Here is a 21392-nt window from a genome sequence, read left to right as displayed (position 1 = left end):
GTAAAGTGTTATTAAAATCAACTGTGTTTTTTTAAATGTGACTGCTATAAAATCAAAAATTATTAGGATAGCTAGCATTTGCTGCTTACATTATGTTTCAAATGGATAGTGTTTCTCTAAGGAGAAAAACCATAGCTTGAGAATGATAGTAGAATATAATCATTACAGTTTTTAAAATTATGGTACCTTCAAACAATGGCAGCCATTAAAAGATGGTGTTAATTTGCATTTAAGACAAACATTCTATAATCTCACTGACATGTGGAATCTGAAAAAGTAGATCTCATAGAAACAGAGAGTAGAAAGGTAGTTACCAGAAGCTGGGGCAGGGAAAGGGATAGGAAAGGGAAGAAATTGATCAAAAAGTACAAAGTTTCAGTTAGACGGGAGAAATGAGTTTTAGCGATCTATTGTACTGCATGGTGACCACAGTTAATAACAATGTGCTGTATATTTCAAAACTACTAAAATAGATTTTTAATGTAAAAAAAAATGATAATTCGGTGAGGCTTTGGTGCCAAGCTGCAGCAACTCTGTCCTGCCCAAAGGGATCAGGTCTGGGCATCAGTGTAGCTGGCAACCTGGACAGTAAAGCTAAGGAACAGAAGCTGCTGGGGAAGTCTGGACACAATCACAGGGCAGCTGGCTTAAGTGGCTTATAAATTCTGGCCATTATGAAGAAAACACCATCCAGATAGGGTTTCAAAACCACACACGGGCATAATGCAGGCTGAATTCAAGGAGTTCCTGAGAAATTGGTATAAAGAGCACAGAATTAAAGCCAGAGTAACAATGATTTACAGAAATGATTGGAAAGTCTGAAAACATAAGCCTCAGGCAAACCTTACCCCAGAATATTACGCTGCAATCAGTGGGAAGTAATTTTAGGTTAGATGCACTAAGTTATGACTGGCAAAATATATAGTACACTGTGAAAAATACGAGTGATTGGTCAATTACAATTTTATTGGTTTTTAAATTTCAATTTCACTTTCAGTAAGGAAAGGCCTTACTTTATTAATATTGGTATGAAAAAGCCAATACTTTACGAAATAAATACTATAAATGTTTCACCTGAAATAAAAGAGATACTGAAATGTCTAATTGTGTTTAGAAGTACAAATCATTAGGTTGGCCAGCAAAATTTGCCAGTGAGACATCAGAGTGTGAAGAATGCCTGAGGCTACAGGTAAAAAAAGAAACTTAAAGCCACAACAGCTATAATAGATTAAGGAATCTTAACAGTGGGGAATTAGAGGACAAAATGGAGGACCGAGTCATTTTAAAATAGGAAAATATCTAAGACTTTTTTTTTTTAAATTACTGCTTAAATTGATATTGCCTCTCTTGTTCTCCTTCTATTAGTGGTTGGTATATATAAATAATTTATTTTGTGTAGGAGCATAAAACTGTCCTTCTGGAATACCAAAAGGACTGTAGTCTGGGTCTCAGCAATCATTTTGGACAATCCTATTCCTAGGAATTCTAGAGAATCCAAAGAGTGAAGCAACACAAAGTGGAAACTACCTGCAAGCAAGTGGTGCTGAGCAGTATTTATCCAAAAAGTCAGGGGATATCTGTAAACTCTAACACAAAATGTTATAACCATGTAAACAAAAAAATGTGTCATAAATTTTACAAGCCACTTATGTATTAGAATTATTCCCAAATGTGTCAGCCGGTTGACTTGCTGCAAGGTTTCATATGATAATGATCTGTCTGTATGGTTATTTTATATTAGCTATATCAATATCAAACACAATGTTTCCCAAATCAGGGTGAGCTTAGAATCGTCAATGGCTTTGCATTTGTTTGTATGTTTTGATCTTTCAGAGATAACTCATGAGCTCTACCAGAGATTAATTCAGTTGACCTGGTAAACATTTTTTTTTTAATAGAGATACAAAAAAGTGGCAAATCATGATATATAAATCAGTAAATTAACATAAAGTTATAAATCAGTCAAATTGACACCCGTGAAATCCCCATGCAGGTCAAAAAAATATAGACCATTACCAGCACCACAGATGACCCCTCTCCCTGCCTTTCCCCTTCCTCTCTCTCAACATCTTAACTTCTAAAACCATAGATGAGTTTTAGCTGTTTTGGATTTTATCTAAATATATTCATACTTGATGGATGCTTAAATGTTCTGCTTCTTTGCTCAACATCATCATTTTTTCAATTTTCTTATATCGAACTTCCCAATCTCCAGCATTTTTGCTTCCACCCCTACATCTGTACTGAAAATGTCATGACCAAAGTTAACCAGGAACTTCCTTATTGACAAATCTAGTGGTTGAGAAACCTTACTTTCTTGTCTTGGTCAGCCTTGGAAAATGTTGGTCAACTCTTCCTTATTAAAATGTCATGATCATGCCTTGCTTTGGTTTTCCCCCTACCTGTCTGGTGCTTTTCAGTTTTCATTTCTGTTATGGACTGAATTGTGTACCCCCCCACTAAACTTCATGCATTGAAGTTATATCCCTCGATATGACTGTATTTGGAGGTAGGGCCTATAAGAAGGTAAAGTTAAATTAGGTCATAAGTGTAGGTCATAATCCAGTAGGATTAATGTCCTTAAAAATAGAGACCAGGGATTCTCTCTCTCTCTCTCTCTCTTTCTCTCTCTCTCTCTCTCTCTTCCCCCTATCTCCCCCACCTTCCCTGCCTCCAGCATATGACAATGCAGTGGGAATGTAGTGGTTTGTTTAAATTCAGGAAGCCTGCCCTCACTAGTCCTTGAATTGATCGGCACCTTGATCTTGGACTTCTCGGGTTCAAGAAATGTGTGAAATAAATTTCTGTGGTTTAAGCCACCCAGCCTGTGGTAGTTTGTTATAGCGGCCCACTAAGATGGTTCCCAACTACTACTCTTTTGCTTCTCTCTATGTACTCACTTTGGGTAACCTCACCTCCTGCTACAGAGCTTCAATTTCTAGCTGTCTACTCCATATCTTTATTTCTGGCACAGGTCTCCTTCTTGAGCTCTGGGCCACAATATTCTCCTATCAGATGTTTCTTTTTGAATATGCCAATTCAATATTTAATTCAATGCCTTTACCCAAAGTTGTTTCCTGTGTTTCCCACATTAATGGACAGTATCACCATTCATGTTAGTAGGCAAGCTAGAAATTCAGGCACTGTCTTTGACTCAAGCCTCTCGCTCCCATGTAAATCTAATCACCCACCAATTCAAGATGTTTCTGCTTATAAGTTATTTTGCAAATAGAGCTACCTCTCTGCATTTTTACTATTGCTTCTCCGGTTCTGGCCCTATCACCTTTAACTTATATTACTGCAATATTCTCAACTTTATTCACTAACCTCTGCTATTTTTCTCAAACATTTTCATATACTAATGATCTAACATCTATGAATGTTAATGCAATATTCATTTTTTATAGCTGTAATTATTAGAAAGTTCCAATAAGCAATATTTTAGTGTAGCAATTGTGATTTCCTAGAAAAAATGAATTTTCTTTTCCTTGTAATGTAAGTATCAAATCTATATTCCATTAAGAACAGTTTTACATAGAGAGATGGCATTTTGAATATAATCATGAATAGTTAGGTGATTTTAAATAACTGATCCTTTTTTAATATTTTAGAATTTTAGAATCCTTGTTACCTTCTCTTTTAAAGAAAGAACAATAGAGCTATTATACGATTAGTGCCAATATAATCTTCACAACTGGTGCATTATGCTTACAAAAAGCTAATTATTTTTATGCCTAGTAGAAAAATAATCTTCTTTTGGATCTTTCCACATATAAAGATCATTTTAAGTTAATAGGGATTTATTTAAGCGTGGCATTAGAATTTGAACACACTAAAATACATACACATATTAAAGTATATGTATATGGTTTGAGGAACTGCAACTTATAACAGTTTAACAGGACTTTAAGAATCTATCAGAATTACCCAAGCTTCTCATTTCGTGTAACTTTAAGGCTTAGTACTACAGTCAAAGCAATACATGATTTAACTCAGGAAATAAAGTACATAGAAAGTATTTTAATAACAAATATCCTTTTTCTGGGGTGTCAATTATACCATTCTTTGTTATCTAGGAAATCCAAATGAAGCAATTTATTCCTAAAATCAATAAGCACATAACATTACTCCATCATCTCAATTGAGTTTAATTGCAACAATAAATAAACACAGATATTTATTTGATATCACTTCTAAATTTAAAGGCCTCAATTCAGTGTGTGGTCATGTTGTCTGACAGCAAAATCACTTACCCTCTACAGATTTAAATCAGAAGTATAGTGTTTCATGCAAATCACATGTAATTTTATATTTTGATTTAACTTGAGTTGGGAGAAAATAAAACGTTATTGCTTTGCATAAAATAATGACACTAGTAGCTCATTTTAATCCTGTAAGAAACCTTTGCACTGAAAGATGAAAACAATTTACTAAAACTAATCATAACAACAAAATGCCAGGGTGAAGGGTGTACATCACTTTACTGGAGGATTTAGTATTTCCTCTAAATGTTCAAGATATGTCACTGAACTTACTATTTATTGGATCCCATTAATAGGTTTCTAAGTTTGTTAGTGAAATCAAATAAGGCATGTTATGGAATACTTGATGTTCACATTGAGGATTTACTGTAAATATCTTAGCAAAAATCAGAGGATTTTTAATAATGCCAAAAATTCTCTAGAAAAATTAAGAATAATTGACCATTCAATGCTTATGAGAAAATATTAAAGTATTTTTCCTTATTTACAAAGGAAAAATAGCTATTTTATAAAAAACTTATAACTACTGTAATAACATTGTAATAGTGTAATAACATTTGATGATCTGTTAATTTTTACCATTAACTTTTTCCTCTTTGCAAACTACTCTTTATTCTCTTCAATTTTGTGCCATAGCAGAAAGAATAATAAATTGGAACTCAAGAAATCTGTCTACATTTGAAACTACCAGAACACAATTAATGGATCGATCATGATAGGTCTCTTAACTTCTCTGGCTTTAGTCTGTTTTTCTGGATATTTGCTTAGGGCTTTCCTAGTTTTCTGAGCTTCTTTTAATAAATTATGTAGGGGAATGTATCCTGGATCTAAAAAAAAAATGCTTACTTTTTAGTCTTATTATATCTGTCATTTTTATCACTGTCTGAGATTATATATTCCTATGGGAAAGGAAACCTATCTTCTTAAGTTGCTTTAACTATCACAACACTCTATACACAAAGGTACTTAATACATGATTTTTGAATAGATTGCTTTTCCCATTATAGTTACATATTTTTTATTCATGATATCTCAGTATTTTATAACTTTATAAAATCATGTCATTTATACAAAGCCTGTCACTAAACTTCACAAAACCCAAGTGGATTTGGTTATAAGGTATTAATACAGATGAAGAGAAAGAAATAAATATGTGTTTATAATTCACGTTAAAGTATAAATATCTTCTCACTAATGCACATACTATACATATAAGTCAGTTTTGTTATCTCTGAGGGGTCATTATACAGTTTGACAGCTAGTTTACTGAAAAATGTCATACTTTGCAGAACAATGCTTGGTTAGATCACAAAGAATATTAAAATATTCCCTATAATTGCAGCAATACTTAGAAAAACATTATCTCTCTAAAGGATGATGTGAACATCATCTTACCATTATTATGGGATAGTTTGTGATTACCCAAAAAGAAAAAAAAACTCATCATTGCTGATTGCCAAATGATTTCATTACCTAACATCTCTTTATGACTAAATATGAAAAACATAGACCTTTTGTGTTATACATAACTTTGATCTAATGGTAGAATCATTACCACATTCATTAAATTCATTTCATTTACTAAAAATAATTTCCATGAAATTGTTAACATGTTACTTTCTAATAGTTAATGAAATCACATATATTTTCTACTATACATATTCAATAGTTTCGAGTGCAATCTAGTTCCTCTATAGATAACATGTTTTGCTATTTCTTCGCTGAACCCTTTCATTGACGATTTAGATATCTGACTTGCAAAGTGTTATTTAACAGGACTGATCTACCTTGCCTTCTTTAGCAACATTAAATTATATCCTAAACACAGAATTATTTTTGCTTATGACACGTGCAAGCAGCAGTACTCTAGGAAAAATTCTTATTTACTGATAGGGTCAGGGATTATTATTCAGTCTTTTCTAGCTGTCATAAAAATTACATATTACTCATTCACACATATTTTTATTATTTTTCTTCCACCATTGCACCACCAACAATAGTGATATTTTGAATGAAAGTTCTGTGCAAATGTACCCATTTAATACTCTTGTTGATGCTTGATAAACTGCGTACCATTGAAGTTGTTTCCAGCTATTGCTTCAGATTTCAACTACTTTTATTTAGTCAAATACATATATTCTCCTGGTGTCAGATGAGGATAGGAATTAGGAAATTAGACTGTTTACTTAATAAAATAAGTATAGTAAAATAAAAATAATTGATATATTTTCACAGAATTTCACACCTGGAACAGATAATGTAGTTGGCCTAGTTTTTTCTAAATTCCCTGATTATGTCAGGCACCTGACTTTTCATTTACGTTATTCTTTTTGTCTACTACCATTTGTTTATCTCCCAAAGTTCACATCCACTCATCCTGAAGACTAATTCAATTTCTAACACCTTTATAAGGTCTCAGTTTTCAAAACTAGAGATCACATTCTCAACTTACTTAGTATTTTACATAGGCCTTTCCATAACATGTATCTTCCATGATACTATTATACAATATATATGATATATACACATATAATATATATTACTATGTGTACATAAATTTTCCCTGATAAACCGTAACCTCTTCTCTGTCCCTCACCTGAAGCACATAAAAGAATGCTTACATCAGAATAAAACTTAGTAGAAAACACATAGAGTTCATAATTATCTTGATATAAGTTTGATTATAAACTCAGCCACTTATTTCTTAACTTCTCTGTGATTCAGTGGCTTCATGTAAAAATAGAGTATTAATACTCCTTCATTTTGGTTATTTCCAAAAAGTATTCTAGCTTTACAACACCCTTTTAAAGGGTTAACAGTTCACTGATCATCCTGTCTTATGTTCTGCCTTGTAATTTAAAGTGAAAATGCAATTTAATTAAATCCAAAGAACATATTAATATGTTGCTTTAAAAATTCATAACCTGAAGCTTTTTCTCATATATTATTTTGCTTATATAAAATATTGCATAAAATATAACAATATTTAAATAAAAATTATCATGTGGTAAGAAAATTATCTTTATTTACATGGATTTTTAAGAAGAATAATATATTTAAGTAAAGTCTACAATATCAGCTGATAAATGACAAAATGGCCAAGGCATAATTCAAAAAGAAAATCTTCTTTTGCTCTTTTGGGTAGATGCCTAATAGTGCTATTGCTGGATCAAATGGTATTTCTATTTTTAACTCTTTGAGGTATCTCCAAATTCTTTTCCACAGAGGTGTGCATTGTAGAGGGGAAGGGCAAGCCTCTAAACCTCACTTGGGTGGCAAAGATATAAAATGTAACCAAAACGTTTGTACCCTTATAATATCCTGATATAAATAAAAAAAAAGAAAAGAAAATCTTCTTACACCAAGTACATAGCCTATTTCCTATCTTTTCTGAAAAAAAAAAATAAGTAAATAAATTATATTTTTGTTTCAGGTGCTTAATTGAATTAAGTCCTGTTTACTTTGACTTGCTTGATTATTTTCAAATATCAACTAGTTAATTTATTATGTTTTCCTCCTTCTTCTGCATACAGCCTCTAAATCTTTGCTTTCTGGTTTTGTATATTAGTTATTTCTCTTTGAATTATTTTTAAAGAATAACCTGACAGGTAATTTTGGTTAGCTAAGTCATCTTTATAACTACACTCTATAAAACACATTTAGTAAATTTAAGACACATTTAGCAAATTGAACATATATGAATTAGTCCGAAGTACCTTAATATAAACATAACTTTCATTCTAAAGCTAATTATTGCTCCTCAAATATATGGATACTCCATCTGTTAATCCACTTTGGTTTCCCAACGAAGTTTAAAAAATGTGATTGTGTAAATTGCTTTTAATAGATATTTGGTGACAACTGGTCAAGTGTTGTTCCTACTCTAAAATAACCTTGGAAGCAGCATGCAAAATAAATATCTTAAACTAGAATCAATAAGAACTGATGATATCAAATATTAAATATTTGATATTATATAAAAGGTTATCAAATATTTCCAAGTGTTCACGTTAGATCTACTAAATCTTTTACATATGTTTTACATATGTTTTTACATATGTTTCAATACCGTCGAAAATTTAAATTCTCTCAATTATATCACTTCTCTTGCAAACAACTTGTTCTCTGAGATCATGTAAACATACCATATTGTGTAAAGCAACAGGAAAAAGAACAAAGAGAAACTTGAGAATGAATTGTGTACTCACGGAATGCTCTATAAAATTCTTCTAGAGCCAGGTGCTTGTCAGCATTAAAATCATCATATTTCAGTAGATCATACAAAGTACAATCAGAAAGATCCTTGTCAAGTTCTTCCTGTTTTATCACCTGACAAGAAAATTATAGCCATACTTTTATATTTGTCTTAAAATTTCTATAGTATAATTTATTATATGAAATAGTCACATAATAAATCATTTCAAATCTGCAGCAGAGCAAATAATGCAATTTGTGAAAAATCCTGGTTTTCAGTTACCGAACAATTATTGTTAACCATTTCAAAGATAGAAAGTTAAGATAGGTCCTTAGAATTTAGTCCAGACATTCTAATACAAAAGTCCCACACTAGGACCCGACAAATCTAAACATCAAAAGAACATTTTATATTCACTCATTTACTTTGCTCCATTTATACTGACTCAAGGAAATGCCTCCACTGAAAATTGCCTCCTGTGTCTCAGTGACCTATGTCAAAATAAAACAGTGCTATTTCCCAATAAAAAATGGTTAACAGTTTGTTCCAACTTTCTTCCTCATATTATTTATATAAAATGAAGTGAGAATTTTTTTTGCCCTCTGCCTAAACTCCTCCCCAGCTGGAAGTTAAGTCATTTGGGATTGTGCAGGAACTCTCTTGGTCACAAAAGAGCTATTAAGCAAACACGACTGTTTCCAGGAGCCAAATAGAATTAATGCACCGATTGATGATGAAAATCTATCCAAGCGTGGGTGCAGATAATATCAAACTGCTTTTCTACTCTGTACTCAGTCCTACGGACCGAGGGTACAGTTTTTTTATACTCTACTGATTTTGACTATTGCCTGTCATATAACAGAGCTCTCCAAGATTTCTCAGATATTCCTATTCATTGTGGGTAGCTGCATATCTGTGTCTGTGGTCTTTCATACTCTCCCACATACAAAGACAGTAATTCATATTGCTTGGGGCTGTGCATCACAGTATTTTGTTTGTTTATTTGTTTGTTTTAAAAGCAGTCCAATATAATAAAAACAAAAACACACACACACAGGCTATGAAGTCAGTCAGCTCTGGGTTCAGCTCCTGCCAATGCCACATAATAGCTCTATAATTTCAGGCACATCATTTATCCTTATCTCAGTTAGAAAATGAATGTGAAGATTTACACACACACACACTCACACACATACATAGAGTCAGGTGTGTTACTTAACATATGGTGTTAATATATACTTAAAAGTAATCACTTAACATTAAAAATAGTAATTTTTACATAATGTGTTTATTCTTCAGATAATTCCCTGCAGACTTCCAGACATCAGCTTGTGTATGTTATTGTTACATCCAGAGCTCAGAGGGAGACACACCAAGACTCATGTGTAGCAAAATGCTGTTCATTTTGAGTATCTGGGTGCAGATGGGTGGAGGCCAAAAGAGAGCGTCCACAAGAGAAAAGGGGGAGAGCAGTGAGTTTTATAGGACGTTTGGATGGAAGTGCTTTTTTTTTTTTATCTGAACATGAACCAGTTCTGCAACCGCCTGTGGTCAGAGTTAGATTTACAACCTCCAGACTCTCCTGTTTCACAGGCTTTATGATCACTATCTAAGTTTTCCATTAACCACATTGCGTCCTATACATAGTTTTCAGATTCCCACCTGGAACAAACCTAACAATTATGATTGCACATGCACAATGGATTCTCATTACTTTTGGTAGAGCAGAATGTGTCAGACTTGACTACATCAATGGCAGACTGGTAATGCTAGTTTCTAAAGACCCTCAGAGGCTATTGAACTACTTTTTAACCCTTTTTGGAACACTGCTATGTTGAAAGTTTGATTATGTCTGAGTGTGGCTGGGCTGTGGACATAGCTCTAAGATGGGCTTAAGCATGAGGGTCGCTGGAGCCTCCAGTGCCCTCTCCAGCCACCTGAGCAGCGAGATGCAATGTGAGCGTGTGCACTGCTAAACAGAACTTCTGCAGGTGGGTTCTCTATCCTTATGTATGTATATGTATTAAAATTTTATTGGTTAAGCTGCCATTTGTCACCTTAGAGGAGAAAAAAAGGCAAAAAGCTTATCTGGTTTAACTGATCCCCACAAATAGATATCATAAATGGCAAATATTAAGTCCTACAGTTTTATAGAATCCAGCTGGAGGGATTACCCAAACTAATGCTGAAGCCATCTCTCCTATGAGCCTGATGGGAAAACAAAATACTACTGCTTTTCTATTTAGAGAGCAACAAAGCTCTCAGGCATTTTCCATCTGTTATTGTTTAGATCACAGAAAATGACTTTTGACTTTTGCTCGGGGCTGGGAGTGGGGACAGAGCATTTGATCTTGTCTCACTATATGATTCCTAAACATGTGCAATGTTAGTGTTGTGGTAATATTTAGGATGCAGTGACACAAGAGTTTGGTCAGGCATTTTAATAATACTTTAGTGACTTTTATTTGACAGCATTTTAGTGACTTTTATTCTCTATCTGTAAGTAGAGAATAGAAAGTTGGGGGAAAAGTTTTCATCATTTTCTGTCTCATATTTATTTCCATTCTAATATTTACTCAAATTAAATTTATTTATTAGACCAAGAGAATGGACTTCTACCTTTTTCCTGATCACTGGCTCTTGCATAAGGTTAGCTTGATCTTGATAAGACCATGATTATACAACTTAAGTTGGGCATCTTGTTTTAATGATTGGGTCCTAGAGCAAATCATTGTCCTGGCTAGTAAGCTTTGTTTTTAAAAAGCCCTGCTCATCTATAGTGGAACATGTGCATGGGCAGGACAGGGGTGATTCATTTTCTTATTTATCAATCTTTTAAATACATATATTGCTTATTCTTGGTTGATGAAATAACCATGTAAAACATGATTTCTAGTAACCATTTCTTTCCTTTAGGTTTCCAGATGGGAAGCTTTAACACACTCTTGGTGTGTTCCTAATGAAGGAGGTACTTTTCTATGACTTTTCTTTTTTTTCTTCTTTTTAATAACTTTATTGAGATACAATTGATATACAGAAAATGAAGCCTATTTAATGTATACAGTTTGATGAGTTTGTAGGACCTTTCAATCAGCCTGGAAAAATTGCTTTAGATAGCCAGAGACATGACAGCCTAACAGTGATGAGTGTTTTACTTTCAAGAAGAAAGTAAGACAGAATATATAAGTAGCCTTCCTCCTCCACTACATGTTGACCACTCTTTGGCACAGGGGATCCCAACTTGTAGGACTCTGGTAGTTCCCTCAACTTCTTTCATTTAGAACCTGGTATTGGTTACAAAAACTTTTCACTCTAGGCTTCTCAAAATGCACGTTACTTCTGGATTCACAATGCATGATAGGGACAGACTCACAGAACATATTATAATTTAAATATCCTATGATGATGCCTCAGTCAAGGAGGCCAATCATAATTCCATTTGTTATCTCTTGTAAAACAGTAAGAAGATTTCCCAAACTTACCAATATTTGGGTGAACTCCTAAAGGCTACAAGAAATATTTTTTATATATATTTTTTCCTGGATCACAGTTTAACTTGTAGGAATCTTAGGGTCCACAGAGGTTAGGATCAGTGTGATAAGGTAGAAGTATTACCAGAGTGGATGGCATCAGGGGAATTAAGACACGCAGCATCCCAGAAGGGGTACATATTCAAATTCAATGTAATGAAACTGTCAAAGATGCATAAGGACTATAGTAATTCAAGAATGAGTCAATGCTTTAGGTACTGTATTCTCTTTTGTTCCAAAATAAACAGTAAAAACAACTGCTCTGTGTACACTATACTAGTCTCTTTATGATTCTCCTTCACTCATTTATTCAATCATCCAGTCAACAAATCATGTTTGACTGCCTACTATGTGTCAGGCCCTGTCCTAGGCTCTGAAAACACAGCAGACAATAAGATGGACAAAAATCACTCCTATGTAGAATCTATATTCTAGTGAAGGGAAAGCAAAGAAACATATATGTAAAAAACATATTATGTCAGATGATGATAGTGATAAAAAGATAGATAAACTGGGAAGAGAAATAGAATGTGCCAGGAATGGGTGTAGAGGTATTGTCTCCCTGTTTTAGAGAAGTCTGTGTGTTAGATTTCTGGTGATATGGGATGATTTGGAAATCCAAGGACTATTATGCTGACTTTCATAAAATGGATAAAAGACGTGTTATTGATTTTTTTCTTTTGTTATTTCAAAATATTAAGGGGGTACAAATGTTTTTGTTAAATGGATACTTTTAACAATGCTTAAGTTGAGGCTTTTAGTGTGTCCATCACCCAAATAGTGTTCATTGTACCCAATAGGTAGGTTTTTACCCCACTCTTCTTCTCCTCTTGCTCCTTCTTGAATTCCAATGACCTTTCATCTCTTTGTGCCTATGTGAACCCATCAATTGGCTCCCAAGTATTAGAGAGTACCTGTGGTGCTTGCTTTTCCATTCCTGAGATACTTCACTTAGGATAATGGTCTCCAGTTCCAGTTAAGTTGCTGCAAATGACATTATTTCATTCCTTTTGGGGGCTGAGTAGTACTCCATGATATATGTATGTGTGTGTGTGTGTGCGTGTGTGTATCACATTTTCTTAATCCACTCATGAATTGTTGGACCCTTAAGTTGATTCCGCATCTTTAAGACTGTGAATTGTACTGCAACAAACATTTGGGTGGAGGTGTCTTTTTGATAAAACAACTTCTTTTCCTTTGACTCGACATCTATAATGGGATTGCTGGATTGAATGGTAAGTCTACATTTACTTCTTTGAGGAATCTCCATACTGTTTCCGAGAGAAATTGTACTAATTTGCAGTCCTACCAACAGTGTGTAAGTGTTCCTTTCTCTCTGCATCCATGCCAGCATTTGTTGTCTGGGGACATTTTGATAAAAACCATTCTAACTGGGGTAAGGTGATACTCATTGTGGTTTTAATTTGCATTTCCCTGATGATTAATGATATTGAGCATTTCTTCGTATGTTTTGGGGACATTTTTCTATCTTCTTTTGAAAACACTTCTGTTCATGACTTTTGCCCACTTTTTGATGGGATTATTTGGTGGTTATTTATTTTTTTGAGTTCTTTGTAGATTCTACATATTAGCCCTTTGTTGGATACATAGTTTGCAAATATTTTCTCCCATTCTGTAGGTTGTCTGTTTGCTCTGTTTATTATATCCTTAGCTGTACAAAAGCTTTTTAATTTAACCAAATTCCATTTATTTTTTTTGTTGCTGCTGTATTTGGTTTTGGGGTCTTTTTCATAAATTCTTTGTGTTGGCTTATGTCTAGAAGAGTTTTTCCTACATTTTCTTCTTGAATTTTTATGGTTTCATGCCTTACATTTAAGTGCTTTATCCATCTTGAATTAATTTTTGTATATGGTGAGAAATAGGGGTCCTGCTTCATTCTTCTGCATAGGATTGATTTTAATTGTGTGAATGCAGACCATGTGATGAAAGTATGTGTGTAGGGGCAAGAAGGACAGAGGAGTGAGATCGTCTAGTTCTGTGTTTTTTTCTTTACTCTGCTTAGTGGGGCCAGGAGAGAAACAGCAACTGTGAACTCATGTAGAGACACACCACTCACATGTTCAAGTCATGGGAGCACTTCCCCATCCCTTTATAAAATATTTTTCCCCAAACAAATCATGATCATGTCACTGTCACAATGATTTTGATAATACTGGTGCTCAGTGCCCCTCTTTTTAAAGAAAGGCCATTAAAGTCTTTTCTGAAGTTAAGGAGAGGGAGATATGTTATTTCAGTTTTTGGCAAATGTGTCAATGACATCAAAGACTAAGGGTTAGAAGATAAGTTTCCTCCTTTGGTAGGAACACACATCTCCAGGTATTAGATTTATGCTCCTCCCACATACTCACTGCAAGTCGGCTTCTCTATGTGGTCTGAACCCCTTCTTGTCTCCTCCCTTTATTCCTTTCTTTTCTTCCTTCCTCTCTCCTCCCTTTTTTCCCCTTCTTTGCACCCAATACATACTGAGAACTTTGCCAGGTGTTGGGGGTAAGTTAATCTATAAGAATGACACAGTCTCTGCCCTCATGGCATTTTTATCCTAGAGAGGATGAGTGGAAACATGTAATCAAATTATTAAAGATAATTACACATTATTAACAGTGCTTTAAAAAATAAACAACATGAAAGGACAGAGAGTAAATAATATGATAAATTTTAATCGTTTAATCATATATAAAGGATGCTATCCCCCTGTAAAAGATGTATTGAAAGAAAATGATTAAATAGCAATAATTAAATCTAAGTTTTCCTTTAGGTTTTCTAAAGTGTCTAATATAATACTTTGTAAAAAATTTATAGAGCTAATTGTAATTCTTCTGAAATATCCAACCAAAGAGATATTATTATTTTTATTAAGCCACTGGTGGGAGGAAAAGTATTTTACTTTTAGGGTATCCTACATGGCTTATAAGGAGTCTCTGAACAGGAATTCCAAATTTTTTAATGTATCTTGATCTTCTCAAGAAAAGATGATACAAAATATGTTTAAATTTTTTAAGAAACCTAAAATTTAATATTCCAGTTGTTCTGTGCATGGTATGAACAGCACTTTAAAAAAAATATATCTGAAACTAGGTACTAAGGTTTCCAGATGCAATTGAAAGTACTGGTTTTTAATTGTAGCACACAAACCAACAGTTACAGGCCTTATCTTTTTCTCTTGAGTGTGAATTGTTGCCATTATTATTATTCTGAAATCTTTAGCACTGCCAAGGACATGTCCAGTACTACTAGGTTCTACTGGCACTGACAATGCCATTCTCTGTCAAACCCCTGGTTTCTACTGCCTTATTTTGTATTCTAGATAGGATTATGGGCTTTTAAATGCAAGAAATAGTTGTTCATTCTCCTCTAAGGGATGATTTAGACAAATTCCTCTGTGCTTCCTACCCTTCTATGTTAAATAGGATTAATTACCATAGCATTCCCTGGAAATCCTCACTTAATCTTACTTCCTTATCCACACAAATGCTTATTTATTTGTATTTAGTTGGTTCCCACTGAAAGAGCTTTTTATCCATGAAACAAAACAATTATTACTAATTTTATAGAAAATAAATTTGTTGACTAGATCAGAATTTTTAAAGAAATCTTTAAAATTGTGATAGGATTTATCAACTCAAAGTACAGATTTACTGTCCATTCCCCTGGGTAGTATTTCTAATAATTTTTAAAGAAACATACTTGATATATGCAAATGTTTAAAAAAAAACTCATTGCTATGCCCATCTTGTAAGCTTGAAAATATCTACTTTTTTATGCTTGCTTTTTATTTAATTTTGTAAATGTATTTACATATGGAAGTCATTGAGCAAATGGTATTTTAAGTCAAATATGTGTAAGTAATGTAATAATCTAAATCCTGTGAACAAGTAGTTCTTTTTATTATTTTAATAAAGAATTGGTATGTGTGTACATTAGGGAAATATTATTTCATTCTAATATGCATTTCTAATGTAAATCAGCTTATTAAGATGACAGAATCTAAATGGAGAAAAACCTAAATCAACATACTCAATGCAGCTGCTTGTCTAGACTCAGAATCACAGGGGAATGACTGCTTACTTAAATTCCATGGGTGTTATTTTATCAAATGGAGAAAAGCCTAACGAGCAGACTTGCCAAGTTGTTAGCACCATTGTACTCCAAGTACTCCTCTGCTGCTAACTCAAGGCAGCCATTCAATCAAGTGAAACCTACTAGGCATCCCTCATCTGACCCTGAGAACCAAATACACAAGATCACAATGCAAGAAATAGTTGCCCATTGTCCTTTAAGGGAACATTTAGATACATTTTTGTGCTTTTTACCCTGGTTTAATTCTGCTAACCTGTGAAATCCAAGTCTCCCCACATTATTCTGCACATATCCCAGTTGGATCCAATTTCCTTTCTTCTCCAAACCAAACCCATCACTGTGCCCTCTGGAAATTCTGCTCTCTGACCAGAAAACTCTCCTTTGCCTTCAATTTTTTATAAAAATATGTTCTTCACCATACTGACTTTAGAAAAATCTGGCTGCCTCTTAATTATACTGTTTGTCCAGTAATTTTAATTAATTTAATTAAAGGCTTATTTTTGTCACATGTCCATTCTATCTCAGTGTAAGGAAGGTGGTAGACAATTGAATGGCTCCCTATTGGTATTTCTGGAATATTTCCTTTTCTAAAACCAGTCTTCTCTAGATAAATAAATAGGAAGATGAGGAGAGAGAGAGATAGAGAGAGAGAGAGAGAGAGAGTCAGAGAGAGAAACAGAAAGAGAGAGAAAAATGAGATAATAGATAGATCCACTCTAAATCTCAGGCAGTTTTGCTACATGATTCTTTCCTATTCTCTCCCCATAATTCACTAATGGATTTAACTCCTGGTTCAGGGATATTTCTGTCCACCCCTACTCTTTCAATATTCTCAGTGACTTCAATACCCATGTGAATAAACCACCCAGAAGAGCTCCTTTGCCTAACAAAGGAGCTCTTTGATCGAGTCCTCATGAGTTTTTGCAAATATATATATTTTTTCTGTAGAGCCCAAAGAGAAATAAAAGAGAGACAACAGAATCTGAATTATAGCAATACATCACTGAGGACTTGTATTTTTAAAAAATATTTGAGTTGTAAAATATAGTCAATGAAAATGCATTGTTTCTTTCATAACACATTTGTGTCCCCTTTTTCAAAATAATGCTTTCATTTTTCCTTAAAAGTTTTATGGGTAAGAAAAAAACTGCATGAATTTAGGTATTTAATACTTAAATATGTGCATAGACATTTTAGTAAAATATATTTAACATCTCAAAATAAAATTTATATGATATTTATTTAAAGTTCAGTTCAATTTAACATTTTATCAGTAACACATGGATGCTCTATAATCTGAGGGGGAAATGCCCAGAATCACAGTGTTTGTAGAATGATAATATTTCCTTGTCTTTAGAACAGAACCCTCAGGATTTAATAGCACTCATGCCAGCAATATGAGACAGGTACATAAACTGCTCAAATGAGAAGAACAAAATAAATATCATGCTGTCATTTATTTCACTAATTTCTTTTTTTTACATTTTTAATAGTTTATTATAAATGTATAAATGTAAGTTTATTATAAATGTAATTGTATTAGATCATGGTTTATAATTAAAATTATGTGAACATCTAGATAAAATATTTGTACATAACATTGTAAAATGGGGATAATAATATCATATTTACTTCATAGATTTATGATGAGGATTAAATGACCTACTGATGTACAATCTGCCATCTAGTAAAGGCCATATAAGTATTTATTATTATTTTCATGAGAATGCATATTTCACTAATTTCTTGAAATAAGCAAAACTATTTCTCTTCTTTTGCAAGATATTTTTTTCACTGAAAAATTGGTGTTAAAACTTTACTTGTTTAAAGATGTATATATATTTCTGGTTTATAATGGCTACTAATGATATTTGATATGTTCTCACCTACCATCCAACCCTAAGCATTAAAATAATGCAAAGGTTTAGCATAATGAAAATATTTATCAATCATTGATGCACTAAGCCAAATGTATATGGCCTGTTTATTTCCACTATCATCCACTACATCTTCATGAAAGTTAGATATGAAAGTATAATTATAGCTAACAATTACATCACACTTTGTATGTGCTAGCCATTCTTCTAAAACGCTTACATATTCTAAATCATGAAAGTTATCAAATAAAACTTATGTACTAGATATTATTTTTATTGCTAGTTTATAGATAGGGAAACTGAGACCCAGAGAGTTTAAGTAAGTTGCCACAGGTTACATACCTTGTAAGCAATACAGATGGGATTTGAACCCAGGCTCATAGTTTTAACCACTATGCTATGATCATAAAAAAGATAATTTTTAAAAAATTTCTTAAGATTTCCTCAATTTAGGGCCACTTACTCCTTTGCTATTTGAAACATGTACTTTTGGTCTTTTGAAATGTATATCTCATCCTAATCTCTGTTGACTTGTTTTCTTCAGTTATTACTTGTTTTAGCTCTTCCAGATCTTCAATTGTCAATGACAGATCAAGTATTCTAACATTAATTTTATCAATTTCAAGAAACAGTGTTTGTTCAAGAGTTTAAAATTTCACTTTGTAAGGAATAAGTATTTTATCATTGGATATTTTCTAAATACAAAAGTAGGTCTCAGACAGAAAGACTAAATGTGCAGTTATAGACATTTATGTAAAACTAGAATGGTGAAGAGGTGGATTGAATAAGATCTATTTCTATAACTGGTCAGTACATTTTAACAAACACTTTCTTGCTATGAAAACTTTCTAACTATGGTACAAACGAGCCTCCTTTACTGCTTTTTATTATGTCTTCTTTTCTTTCAACTGGACAGACCCCTAGGTTCTAATTTACTTGAAAGTCTGCAAAAGAAACTCCAGAATATATCTTCATCATATGGAGCAAGAAAAGAATGTGTGCAGCCAGCTTTCAAAATGCATTTATAAAACCCAAGGCCAAATTGTACTTTTAAATTTTTACTTGTGACGGGCAGTATCTTTGAGCTGTATTTTATTTTTTCTGCTAATCATGCCTTGTAACTTATTAACAGACATCATTAAGATCATTTCCCTTCTTATCCTAATTTAAATTATTTTAAATTTTATATTAAATTATGGTCTTATATAGTCCCAAGTTTATGAATAAGCTTATATGTATTAGGTGTTATAATACTTGACATACAGGTTCTTAAAAAGCACCTTTAACTTGAAACCACACAAGTCAAAACCAATATTTGTATTATAAATAGCCAAAAATTTCTTATATCTTTTACAGGGTCCCTTTTAAAGCCTTCTTTGTTTTTCACAGTTCATTAGTGGATGAGATACTGACATTTCCACTGCATATTGTTGAATGAAAAAAATGATTTGTGTGGTGTAGGATGTATGCAGAACTATTACTAATGATCCTATGAACATTAAAAGGAAAATAATAAAAAAACAATAAATAACTCTATGCTACTAATTTGATAACCTAGATAAACATATTCCTAAAAGAAACAACTTTCCAAAAGTCATACAAGAAAAAAATAGACAATCTGAATAAAGCCTATATCTATTAAAAAATTGAATCACTAATTAGTAGCCTTCCAAAGAGACAGCATCAGGCCCAGATAAGTTCACTGGTGAATTTCATCAAACATCTAAGGAAGAACTTGTACCAATTCTCTACAGTCTCTTTTAGAAGATAGAAGCAGAGGGAATACTTCCTAACTCATTCTATGAGTCCAACATTATACTAATCCCCAAACCAGACAAAGATGTTACAAGAAAAAACAACTACAGACCAATATCTCTCATGACCATAAATGCAAAAGTCCTCAAAAATATTAACAAATAAAATTCAACAATATATATATGAAAAATTTTTTTACACAATGAGCAAGTGGGATTTATCTCAGGTTGCAAGCCTGATTCAGGATTCAAAAACCATTTAGTGTAATCCATCAAATCAACAACCTAAAGAAGAAAAATCTCATGATCATATTAATAGATGCAGAAAAAGCATTTGAAAAAATCAAACATCTATTCATGATAAAAATTCTCACTATACTAGGAGTAGAGGGTAACTTCTTCCACTTGAAAAGAATATATCTACAAAAATCGTACAGTTAGCATCATAATTAATAGTGAGAAGCTTGAATCTTTCTTACAAAAACCAGGAACATGCAAGACTGCCCCCTCTCACCATTCCTTTCCAACATTGTACTGAAGTCCTAGGTAATTTGATAAGACTACAAAAGACTAGAAAAGGATATAAAAATTATACAGTTTAGGAAAGTGGCTTTGTTCAAAGATGACATGGTTGTCTATGTAGACTATATAAAAAATTGATATCAATCCTCCTGGAACTAATAAGCAATTATAGCAAGTTTTCAGGATACAAGGTTATTATACAAAAGTCAATGGCTTTCCTATACCTACCAGCAATTAATAGGTATAATTTAAAATTAAAATCACAATACCATTCACATTAGCACCCTCCAATATGAAATAGGTGTAAATCTAACCAAATATGTATAAAATCTATAGGAGGAAAACTGCAAAACTGTGATGAATGCAATTAAAGAAGAACTAAATAATTGGAGAAATTCTCCATGTTCATGGATAGGTATGTTCAATATTGTCAAGATGTCAGTTCTTCCCACTTGATCTATATATTCAATGCAATCCCAATCAATATCCTAACAAGTTATTTTGTGGATATAAAATAGAATAGCCAACACAATATTGAAGAAGAACAATATTGAAGAACTAACACTACCTACCTTCAAGGCTTACTATAAATCTAAAGTAATGAAGACAGTGTGCTATTAGTGAAAGGATAGATAAATCAACCAATGAAACAGAATAGAAAGCCTAGAAACAGACCTACATGCATATAGTCAACTGATCTTTGGACAAAGGCACAAAGGCAATACAACGGAACAAATGCAGTTCTTTCAACAGATAGTACTTGAACAAATGGATGTATACATTGAAAAAATGAATCTAGACAAAGACTTTCACAAAAATAACTTCACTAAAAATAACTTAAAATGGCTCATAGACCTAAATGCAAAATGCAATACTATAAAATTCCTAGAATATAACACAGCAGAAAACCTAGATAATTGTGGACATGGCAATGCCTTTTTGGATAAAACACCAATGGCACACTCTATCAAGTAAATAATTGATAAACCGAACTTTATCGAAATTAAAAAGCTTCTGCTACACAGAAGAAAATATCAAAAGAATGAGAAGACAAGCTACAAACTGTGAGAAAATATTTACAAAAGACATATCTAAAAAAGCACTGTATCCAAAATATACAAAGAATTCTTAAAATTTAATAGTAAGACATAGAC

At 32.8% G+C, this 21392-nt stretch overlaps 1 protein-coding gene across 3 annotated transcripts in view; it reads right to left on the bottom strand.

Moving 5' to 3' along the window:
* Nucleotides 1-21392, bottom strand: part of FSTL5 (follistatin like 5) — a 633702-nt gene that overhangs the window by 288293 nt on the left and 324017 nt on the right. For all 3 annotated transcript variants that reach the window (XM_045552739.1, XM_045552740.1, XM_045552741.1), the window contains exon 6: nt 8471-8591. In XM_045552739.1, coding sequence (XP_045408695.1) covers nt 8471-8591 — 121 coding nt within the window. The remainder of the gene's footprint in view (nt 1-8470; nt 8592-21392) is intronic.

The sequence above is a fragment of the Lemur catta genome, chromosome 5 (assembly GCF_020740605.2).
Source record: "Lemur catta isolate mLemCat1 chromosome 5, mLemCat1.pri, whole genome shotgun sequence".
NCBI classification, from domain to species: domain Eukaryota; kingdom Metazoa; phylum Chordata; class Mammalia; order Primates; family Lemuridae; genus Lemur; species Lemur catta.
The sequence above is the reverse complement of the archived record's forward strand: the minus strand, read 5'-3'. Positions and strand labels throughout refer to the sequence as shown.